General features: G+C 32.1%; 1 protein-coding gene across 1 annotated transcript; it reads left to right on the forward strand.

Annotated features, from left to right (window-relative positions):
- The first annotated feature begins 5,043 nt into the window (after positions 1-5,043).
- Positions 5,044-9,501, forward strand: LOC129288938 (26S proteasome regulatory subunit 7). The gene is made up of 10 exons (XM_054925753.1): positions 5,044-5,253; positions 6,102-6,183; positions 6,759-6,850; positions 6,928-7,005; positions 7,194-7,255; positions 7,369-7,513; positions 7,606-7,824; positions 7,904-8,085; positions 8,799-8,974; positions 9,167-9,501. Exons 1-10 carry the CDS (start codon positions 5,167-5,169, stop codon positions 9,322-9,324), a joined length of 1,281 nt encoding a protein of 426 aa, XP_054781728.1. The 5' UTR covers positions 5,044-5,166; the 3' UTR covers positions 9,325-9,501.
- The last annotated feature ends 1,666 nt before the right edge of the window (positions 9,502-11,167 follow it).

The raw sequence follows: 11,167 nt of genomic DNA on the forward strand, positions 1-11,167 counted from the left end.
AAAATTTCAATGAAACAACAATAATACTATCAAGCTTGGTTTGTCTTTCTATCAAGCACAATCAAAAAAATAAACAAAAATTATAGGGCACCCTATATCAAAAAATATATCATGGAAGATAAGAATAACTTCATGCTCATGTTAAACTATATCCTACCCTATACAAAAACAAATAAGGGGGACAATCATAAGTATATTTCAAAATACAATCACATTTTCATTCAATCTTTCAAGGGAGACTCTTGATTAGCATTTCTTTTCACCTCACTTGAGTTATGAGATGCATACAAGAGCTTCTTGACTTAAAATTATTTTGTTCTCATCTTCAGACAAAACCTTATGTTTCAATGTGTCTAAAGCGTTATGCCTGAAATAACCTTTAATGGTTGAAGACTCAAAAGAATGGTCCAATAAAAAAGGCAAGTGAAACACATGGTTAACAATTGATTTTAAATGTCTGATTGCCTATTATTATCACTAGAAATTTTTATCTGCCATTCCCAATGATTTTAAAAATTAAGTGCCAGAATTTATACCTTCATTAGTTTTTCTACTAAATCCTCATTAAACATGAATGAAGAAACATCATATGTAGTACTTAGATAATAGTCCAGTTTATTATGAGCCATAAGTCACCAACATGTGCTAGATCCCACTCATGAAGAACTTCCTTCACCCTATAATTCTTTCCTTAACATGTGCAGCAGGTGATATAACTATATGGTTCATAACTAAAATCTACAATAATATTCACAACCCTAGGCTTATTAACCATTCATCTTTAAAACACATTAATAGCCTAATATGAAATAAAAACAGGCTTAAAGTAGCTCTACAAAGTTATACTGCTTCTATGACAGTGAAGTAAGGCAGTAATAATAATGCTTGAAGTTTTCAACACTGTCAACAACTCAAGAAGTGAAGGCCTAAAGAGAAATGATGTCATGTAACAATAACTATTAACTTCTAGAATTTTATGTCATTCATCACATTTTCCTTAAATTCTAGAATATTTTATCTCAATTGTATATGTTTTGATTGTCCAAATTAGGAAAATGTACATCTTGCTTTGAGTTTGCATACTTGACTTTAATTTGATATTTTTGAGTTAAATTATGTTATTTTAGTTTAAGGTTTGATCAGATGCTTTTCTAGACCTTTGTTGATTCTTTCGGAAGGATTTGGATGAATAAATCAAGTGCATAAAAGGCTAAGTTTATTAACAGTAAAAACAGTACAAAATTGCCAAAGTCATCACAAAGACGACGACTTGAAGCCTAAAGAGAATGTGACTTTTGCAAGCTATAAGCTTAGTTGTGCTAGGATTTGAGCTTTAAATAGTTGAGTCTAAGAGTTGAAGCTTTTAAAGACATTTGAAACTCTATTTTCTTCAATTCCTTTATTTCTTTTCCATTTCTCTTCTTGTAATCTTGTTATAGCTTAAATATCTTGTGGCTTTATAGTTTTGATTGTCCAAATTAGGAAAATGTACATCTTGCTTGAGTTTGCATACTTGACTTTAATTTGATATTTTTGAGTTAAATTTATGTTATTTTAGTTTAAGGTTTGATCAATGCTTTTTAGACCTTTGTTGATTCTTTCGGAAGGATTTTGGATGAATAAATCAAGTGCATAAAAGGCTAAGTTTTATTAACAGTGAAAACAGTACAAAATGCCAAAGTCATCACAAAGACACGATTTTGTTCGTGACTTTTGCTGCTATCAGCAAAACATTCTATTTTATTTATCTAAAAATACTTGAGTAGGATGTATATATGCTAAAAGCTCGACCCATAACTTGTTTTACATACTTGAAGACACTCTATAAGCTTAGTTGTGCTAGGATTTGAGCTTTAAATAGTTGAGTCTAAGAGTTGAAGCTTTAAAGACATTTGAAACTCTATTTCTTCAATTCCTTTATTTCTTTTCCATTTCTCTTCTTGTAATCTTGTTATAGCTTAAATATCTTGTGCATTTATAGCTTTTTGATATTTATGAGTGGCTAAACTTTTTGCTATGTAATTATTTTGAACCCTTATATCAAATAACACTAAATTCCTTCGCTCTTTTTGTGATTAATGATATATTTGTATTTATTTTACTCTTTTCTTAATGCTTCTAAGTGTTTGGCCACCATTTAGATGCTAGATTCACTTAATTGATGCTTGAGAGAGCTGGGTTGGTTGTAGAACTTGGGTAAAATAATGTAAGAACTTGATATTTGTATGTTAAATGGATAGTTTTACTAATAAGATAGAAATATACTTGCTAGCCTTACATAGCCACATTAAGGTTGGTATTTAAAATTGAGTTGTATTAATTGTAACAAGAAATTAGGCAATTAATTTAGTTAAACACTTATTTATAACTTGAGAGAGCTTATTCAAGTATTTTTAGAACCCTAGGCTAGCACTTATCTTCATTAAAATCATTTATGAGAGGAAGTAATTTTGGTGTTATGAAATATAAAGAGAATAAATAATTATAGGTCCCAATTTGTGCTTAAAGTTTGTGAATCATTCTCTTCTCTTTATTTTCTAGTATTAATTTAGCTTGCAAAATCAACTTTACCTAATTATATTTGGCTCAACTTGATTGAATTCACTTAGTCTTTTGTTTGATTATTGCTTTTAAATAAATTCTCAAGGGAACAATACTTTATTTTCATTATATTATTGACCTGTGCACTTGTAAAGCCAAATAGTAACATCACATGAATGTTGGCAAACCATGGATAAAGATTCCTTGGAGACCAACACTTGATATTTGAACTATTCATTCTCTAGTCTTTTGAAAGATCTTTGTGTCACAAGCATCAATCTCTATCATTTGATTTTTTTTTCACTAAACATATTAATAAACTAAAGCCATATCAAGAACGCCAACTAATTAATCCATCACCACCCACAGTTTTAAGTTTATTAGACATTAGCAATGACCTCGCACAACATATTGCATTTAAAGGTAACTATATTTTAACAATGGCAAACAAACCCATCACCTCTTTCAATTTTACTCAAGCGAAAATGCTATAAGCTTAGAATAGAGTGTGATAATTTTTGAGTAAAATCTTTAAAAGTCTTCTCATATTTGAAAAATGACAAGTAGATGCATGTACACGTGCATGTGATTCAACTATCAACATGTGGGAAGAAAATTAAGGGACAATTCACTTGGCCATTAAATAAGAACAAGCATATACTTCAATACAGAAGTCTAGTATTGAAAGGAAAAATGAAGATTTTTGAGATCATTAACTAAGAAAACCATCGAATGACACTTAAAGAAGATAAGGTCACTAAAATTAGCGACCTCCTATAGATGTTAGTTGCTCAATCTTAAAAATTGATCACTTTCACAACATAGCCTTTAGGTATCGTGTTGCATAAACTAATAGGTTCAAAAAGTCATGTCAAAGGCACAAAAAAAGGAATGGGCATCAATATAAAATATAAACAAGTTTATTTAAAAAAAATCCTTAAAGCGAAGTCAATATATCAAATGCAATGAGGTTCTTAATTCATGAAACTATGCTATGCAATAGATTCTTAGAATAGAACAAAGAAAATCTAAAAGATCAAAAATATAGACTAGTATGATAGCCAACATGGTTCTTGCAGCTATTGAATTTGCTAAATTGTAGGTGCATCAAAGCATGACAATAGGGAGACTTAGTGCAATATTGCTCCAAGCATCATCTCGAAAAGCCCTCAATAAATCAGTAGTGAATGATGCCTGCTCACTCCATTCTTTGATGGTTGTATTAGCCACTCTCAACTTAATTACCAAAGAGAGATTGTTTGATTAATTTAAAAAAAAGATTTAAAGAGTAATGCTGAGTGAATGATAATATTATGGGGGTAGGAAGAATGCGGAAATCTTACGTGGCTGCCATTGATCTCCTTCTCAAGGAACTCATTTATATTCTAGAAAAGGGAACCTAAACCTTTAAAATGTGATTCAAGGAGACAGAAATGGCAGATTTAGACCTTTAGAATCCAAATTTGCAATGATGATGAACTTCTCCTGTGAGGCGTCAACAGTAGTAGGCTTCTCTAATGAGGTCTGTAGCTCTGACAGTGATGGGTTGGCTGTTGTAGATGGAGCACATCGTCAATAAAGAGGGGGAGAGTGGCGAGTGGAGTGACAGGGGCATTTTGATCAATTGAATGATTGTTTTATGAATAAAATGTTAGATTTGGTCCCTAAATTTGACTTAGTATCAGGAAACAATTTATATTTCAACCATGTCTTTATTACCAATTTTTTCAAAAAATTAGCTCACTTGATTAAAAAAGAAAAGGTATTTTTTAATTCAAAAAGAATGAATTGTAGGGAATTTAAAACGAAATGTTATACTATTCTTAATTCTAAAAATAATTAGATTGTGCATGATTTAGAATCGGTTTATTTAATTTAAAAAAATGATTTTTAATAGTTTAGATATTTTATAAAAATATTTATTTTATGAAAATTGTATAAAGAGTTGATATTATTTTATATTTAATTACAATAATAAAAAATTATTATTATTTATTTATTTTTAAATTTTATGATATCTTTTAAATTTCTATTTTACAAAAATAATTTATTATTTAATTAGTTTAAAAATTTTATGCTATTTTGTGTATCCCACGTTTTTAAAGCTAATAATATTTCAATTGATATATCAAAAACACAAAGAAAAAATTAAAAATACGGGCATGTTAAATATTTGTTAGAAAAATAGCTTGATTTAAATTAATTTAATCTGTTAAGTCTTCCAATTGAAATTAGTAGGCTTAGAATATTTCAGTCTATCAAAAAAGATACATATAAAAAAATTGAAAAAAAAAGTTTTTTAAAACATGTTTTTAAAATATTTGGACATTTTAAAAATTATATTATAAAATACTAATTCTCACATCAATACGGCAAAAATAAAGAAAGACGAATATTCTCACTTTTTTTTTTTTTTTTGTTTTTGTTTTTTTTTTGTTTTTTGTTTTTTTGTTTTGCCGCCCCCTTCGCTTCTCCTCTTCGAGTTGTTTCTCGTCTCGCTCGTATAAAAGTGCTGAAGAGTGGGGGAAAATAATCCTTAGAAATAGGAATTCGCTTCTCTTCCAAGAAAACCAGAGAAAACATTTATCTTTGTCTGAGAAATCGAAATCTGAATAGGTAGGATAAATGGCTGTCGATCACGAAGACGATATCAAGGACGAGAAGAATCCCCGCCCCCTTGACGAGGATGACATCGCTCTGCTCAAAACCTATGTAAGTTCTTCACCAAAACCCTAATTTCACTTTTTGGTTCTCACTCTGAAAAGCTGTGCAGATCTGCATATTCGAATGAATTTTATATATCGTCTAGAAACTGTTTCAATGCTGTTCCTACTGAATCGTAATCTAATTTTGTTCGGCCTAGTGCCAAGTTGTTCCATTGAAAGTGGATTTGGGTGTGTAATCAGTTAGTATTTGGCGAAATATACTATGTTTATACGCTTTGTGCTGGAAGCTGAATCGTGGCTCTGTTAAAACCTGTAAATTTCAAGTTATAATTGATACTAGAACTAAGGAAGTTGAAAAATTAGCTCGTAAAATGAGAGGAATGGTAGTTTATTGGTTCAACCGATATTTTCAATATCAACCTTATAAGGGGTGTCGAGTTTATTTATCAAACTCAGTCTTCGTTGCTGTTTTTGGGCTTTTGCCTCATTGGTGTTTGTTCAAATGGGACATCTTTGTTGGCTTGCATGGTTATAAATCGTTGAAATTGAGTTACATAAAAATTTTCCGCCACCTGAAAAACATTCTAGTTCCCCAAACATTGAAATTGAGTTGCTGAAGTGAAATTCTTTTTCTATAGTTACGTATAAAGTATTGCTGCTGTGCAATTTCTTTTCTATATAATGTGGAAACAAGTGATATCTTTGGTTCATAGATGATCTCATACGTTTGATCTGATAATTCTTCCTTATAATTATATGGTGATAAATTCTGGAAAGTGATTGTTTATATCAGATCTCCCTTAATATCTTTTGATTGCTTCTTGTCTCTCATGATCACATCCCTAGTGTATAAAGTTACATAGGAACTTTTGTAATAGATTTTCTTCCTTGCAGGGTTTGGGACCTTACTCCACAAGCATTAAAAAAGTTGAAAAGGAAATCAAAGAAATGGCAAAGAAAGTCAATGACTTGTGCGGTAAATATCTCATTTCAAGTTTTGTTTCTCTAGGATAAGATGTAAAACATGGTAAACAATTGATATGAGATGTGTTCATTGATTAATTTTTTTTTAATTTTAAATTCTCACCTAGTGGGATAAGGCTTATTGTTGTTGTTGATGTTGTCTTGTGCATTTTCATTATAATTAAGATATTTGATCTTTAAAGAACAACCACTATTTTCTTCATTGATTGAATGGCATTGTACAGGTGGGGTAGCTTGTTACTAAATTTCTTTATTGTCTGATAGACTATCCTAATTGTCTAAAACATGAAATAACTTGTCTATTGTGATTTTTCTTAACAATGTAGAAGCTAGCTTCTTACTGAACTTCCTACTTCTCCATTTCTGAAGTTTTGTGTTCTTCATAACCTTAAATTTGCGGCCATCATTCATCAACCACAATTGATGACCAAATACCAATGGTTTTAATTATTGATATCTTTTCTAGGCCTTTCTTTTTATTTTTTCGCAATTTCTACTGATTGATTGAATTGCATGGATTGCACTTGAACACTTTGTTAGATTTTGACATTCTCTAATTATTTATAGGAATCAAGGAGTCTGATACTGGTTTAGCTGCACCAAGCCAGTGGGATCTTGTTTCTGATAAGCAAATGATGCAGGAGGAGCAGCCACTCCAGGTAGTATATTTGTGAATTTTGTTAATTTTTTTCCCCCTAACATTTTTTTGGTTGCTAACTGATGTTTTATTTAACAGGTGGCAAGGTGTACAAAAATAATAAATCCAAACTCTGAAGATGCAAAATATGTAATCAATGTTAAGCAGATTGCAAAGGTAACTATTTTTAGCTATTCCTAACCATTTTTTAACATCTGTATTTTTTGTGTCAGGCTTCATTTAGTGTTGGTGAAGATATCAATTGTGGATATCTGTTACTATGATATGTAAATGCTTGTAGGTTGATGAGGCTTTAATTTTTTTGGGAGGGTTCTGCTTACTAACTTAAACCTTTGCAATGACAGTTTGTAGTTGGGTTGGGTGATAAAGTTTCCCCCACTGACATAGAGGAAGGAATGCGTGTTGGGTATGTTCCAAATTGGTGACTATGTTGAAATATTCAGAGAAAGTGACAGACAAGGCACTTTTTTCTATATTGTCTGCTTTTTGTGTAAATTAAAATCTGCTATCTTATTGCAGGGTTGATAGAAACAAATATCAGATTCAAATTCCCTTGCCTCCAAAAATTGATCCAAGTGTTACCATGATGACAGTAGAGGAGAAACCTGATGTGACATACAATGATGTTGGTGGTTGTAAGGAGCAGATTGAAAAGATGAGAGAAGTAAGTGGTGGATGAGTTCCCTAATTTTACATGAACTTGCAATGGAGAGAAGTTAAAACTGTTTGTGGTACTTACTTCTTTCCCCCTTCTAGGTTGTGGAACTTCCCATGCTTCACCCTGAGAAATTTGTCAAGCTTGGAATTGATCCTCCAAAAGGTGTTCTTTGCTATGGTCCACCAGGAACTGGCAAAACGCTTTTAGCTAGGGCTGTGGCTAATAGGACTGATGCTTGTTTCATAAGAGTTATTGGAAGTGAACTAGTTCAGAAATATGTTGGTGAGGGTGCTCGGATGGTTCGTGAACTATTTCAGGTCAATGCCTAAGATCCATCCTGTAGTTTCTTATCACTGTTTCTGCAATATATGATCTGACAAGTGTTTTCTCCTGTAGATGGCCCGTTCAAAGAAGGCATGTATTGTATTTTTTGATGAAGTTGATGCAATAGGAGGTGCTAGATTTGATGATGGTGTTGGTGGGGACAATGAGGTTCAGCGGACAATGCTTGAAATTGTGAACCAACTTGATGGTTTTGATGCTCGAGGGAACATCAAGGTTTTGATGGCAACAAACAGGTCAGTTGGTTTGGCAATCTAGTGAACCTTTTATTTTGATGACATTGAATGTATTTAAAGTGCACATTTGAGCCATTATGGCCATGTTCATGTTGCGCTTGACAATGTCTTATTAGAATATGACACTTTTTAGCTGCAAAAACTAACACTCATCAGCATGTGAAATTTTATATAACATCTCTTAGCTTTTGCAATGGCATGCCAAGCATGTCTTTTTCCTTTGTAATTATCCCTTGACTGCATATCAGCAAAAATGATGTTATTGGTAGCTCATGCTCTTCTTTGCACTTTTAACCTCCTGAATAACTACTAATGTGAGAAGGCAGTATTCATGATTGATTTTTCGTAGTTGAATCAACTCTTAGCTATTTTCCGAGAAATTGAAAGATGGAAAGGAATTGGATAGATCAAAAATTGGCAACATCAAGTGCATGCATTTTGACTAAATTAGTTTCTTTTTTCTTTTTGTTTCCAAACTAAATATAAAAGTATAAGCTGACGCTGGATGAGTTTTATTTTTAAACTTTTAATATTTTATATTAACTGTAAAATTCTTTATTTTTGAATGATGATGTCTTCATGACGTTTTAAATTCTGAGATACTGCATTATTTCTTGCAGTCTGCTCCTTCTTTCCCTTATGCCCCATGAAAAATATAGAAGTTTTAGTGTATTACCGTTATTGACCCTGTTTGATTTTGCTGATGAATATAGGCCAGACACTCTAGATCCAGCACTTCTACGTCCTGGGAGATTGGATCGGAAAGTTGAATTTGGCCTCCCTGACCTTGAGAGTAGGACTCAGATATTCAGGATACACACAAGAACTATGAACTGTGAAAGGGACATCCGATTTGAACTTCTAGCTCGGCTTTGTCCAAATTCTACTGGTAACATAATGCCTGCAAAACTGATATCTCTGCTTCTATACTTTACATTTCTCCCATTAAATTTAGATTTTTGACTTCAGTATAACCAGCATACTTTCTGGGTGAAATTATTTCCCAGCTTCGCTTCCTTATGTCATTGTCACAAGACTTGAGTTTCCTCAAATTTGTTGTCTTCCTTTTTTGTCTCTCTAGGAGCTGATATAAGGAGTGTTTGCACTGAAGCTGGTATGTATGCTATTCGTGCTCGAAGGAAGACTGTGACAGAGAAAGACTTCCTTGATGCAGTAAACAAAGTCATCAAAGGATACCAAAAGTTCAGTGCGACTCCAAAGTATATGGTCTACAACTAAATCATCTTTTCCCGAGGTATGGTAAAAGCAACATCAGCATTAGCACCTAGACTTTGCATACCTATTCAAAATTCTCAGAGCACATGGTTCTTTCATGAGCAATTTGTGAAATCACCTTGCCTGTACGTGTACAATGTATTTTGACATTGTTTAGTATCTTGCCCAAACTTTTTCCTACGTTAGCATGCTGCTGCCATAAGCATCCTGCGTGGCACTATCAGAGTGATAAGCTGATAACTTAATGACCCAGGCCTCTTTTCGCCACTAAAAAAAATTGCTAGTATGCAGACGCTAGAGTCGAAAGTCCAAAGTCCAAACAACATTGAATCCAAATGTCAAAGATCATATTAGTGGTATGCGTAAGTAGAGCTGGGAAAATGAGTTAGCTCTTGATGGGCTTGGGATTAAAAAGGTCGGGCTTAAAAAGCCTATTTTCTTTTTGAGGTACCAAATTGTAAGACTTGGCTCTTGAGACGGCTCAGGGCTGGCTTTGCAAGCTTCAAACCTTGTTACTTATTTTTTTTTAATTAAGTTTTTTATCAAATTAAATAGTAATACTTCATTTTATTCCACAATTCAAATCTCATAGTAGAGTATAGATCAAGAGTGCAACTATATCAATAAATGAAATGACAACAATTAAAATAAAACAATTAAATAAATCATAAACACAAACAAAATGATAGCATCAAACTGACTGAATAAAATAAACCATAGGCACAAGTTTCACTGAGAGCAAAGTTGAGAATGATAGAAGAACAAGGAAAAGCAAATTAGATTATATTTTTATTCGAGCAAGAGGAAGACTTGAAAGGCACTGTTGTTTGAATTTTTGAGCGTGGCGAAGCATTGTCACAGATGAAGGAGTACAATGAAGCACAGTCAGAGACAAAGGAATATTGTTGGGATTTGGGAGATGCTATCAATAAAGAGGAATGATGAGAAACGAGCATAACTCAGATGAACAAGAGATAAATCGTAGAGGCAAAATTGGTGAAATGTAGTCTGGAGAGTTAAGTTAGGAGATTTAGGTTTAATGTTATTTTTTTTTAATTTTTTTCTTCTTGTAGATATGGGCTAACATGTACAAATAGATCATGTTTAAACTTTTTTTAAGTCTAAGAGTCTATCAAAAGTTAATAATTTGAATAAATTAATTTTATGTTATTAATTAAATTCAATTGAAGCCTGGACTGAATTCCAAGTTTTATTGAGGTCGAATCCAACTTTATTCTTTTCTTTTCTAACTTCTAAAAATCAAAAAAGAAAAAAGGAGACAGGGGGATTGGTCTGGAGAGTTAAGTTAGGAGATTTATGTTTAATGTTATTTTTTTAATTTTTTTCTTTCTTACAGATATGGGCTAACATGTATAGATAGATCATGCTTAAACTTTTTTTCAAGTCCAAGAGTCTATCAAAGGTTATAATTTGAATAAATTAAATTCATCTTATTAATTAAATTCAATTGAAGCCTGGACCAAATTTCGAGTTTTACTGAGGTGAATCTAACTTTATTCTTTCTCTTTTCTAACTTCTAAAAATCAAAAAAGAAAAAAGGAGACAGGGGGTTAATCACAAATATTTGATTGTATCTTTAATCTTCTTCACCCCCTTTCATGTCATAGGCTTGGGCAGAATAGCAAAAGCAAGTAAAGTATTAGTAGCATAGCAAAAATGCCTTTCTCATCATTAATATGTTTGCTTGAGGTAATTGTGGCCTCTCGGGAGAATTGATGACTGCATCAAAGGTGCACTTGTAATTGATATCTTTGGAAACAATATTTTTTTCTTCATTCAAATTGGAAGCAGACTCTTTCTCTTTCTTATTCTATTTGTGTATTCT

This window comes from Prosopis cineraria, unplaced genomic scaffold (genome assembly GCF_029017545.1).
Source record: "Prosopis cineraria cultivar Desert tree isolate PC_DT_omini unplaced genomic scaffold, ASM2901754v1 PC12, whole genome shotgun sequence".
NCBI classification, from domain to species: Eukaryota; Viridiplantae; Streptophyta; class Magnoliopsida; order Fabales; family Fabaceae; genus Prosopis; species Prosopis cineraria.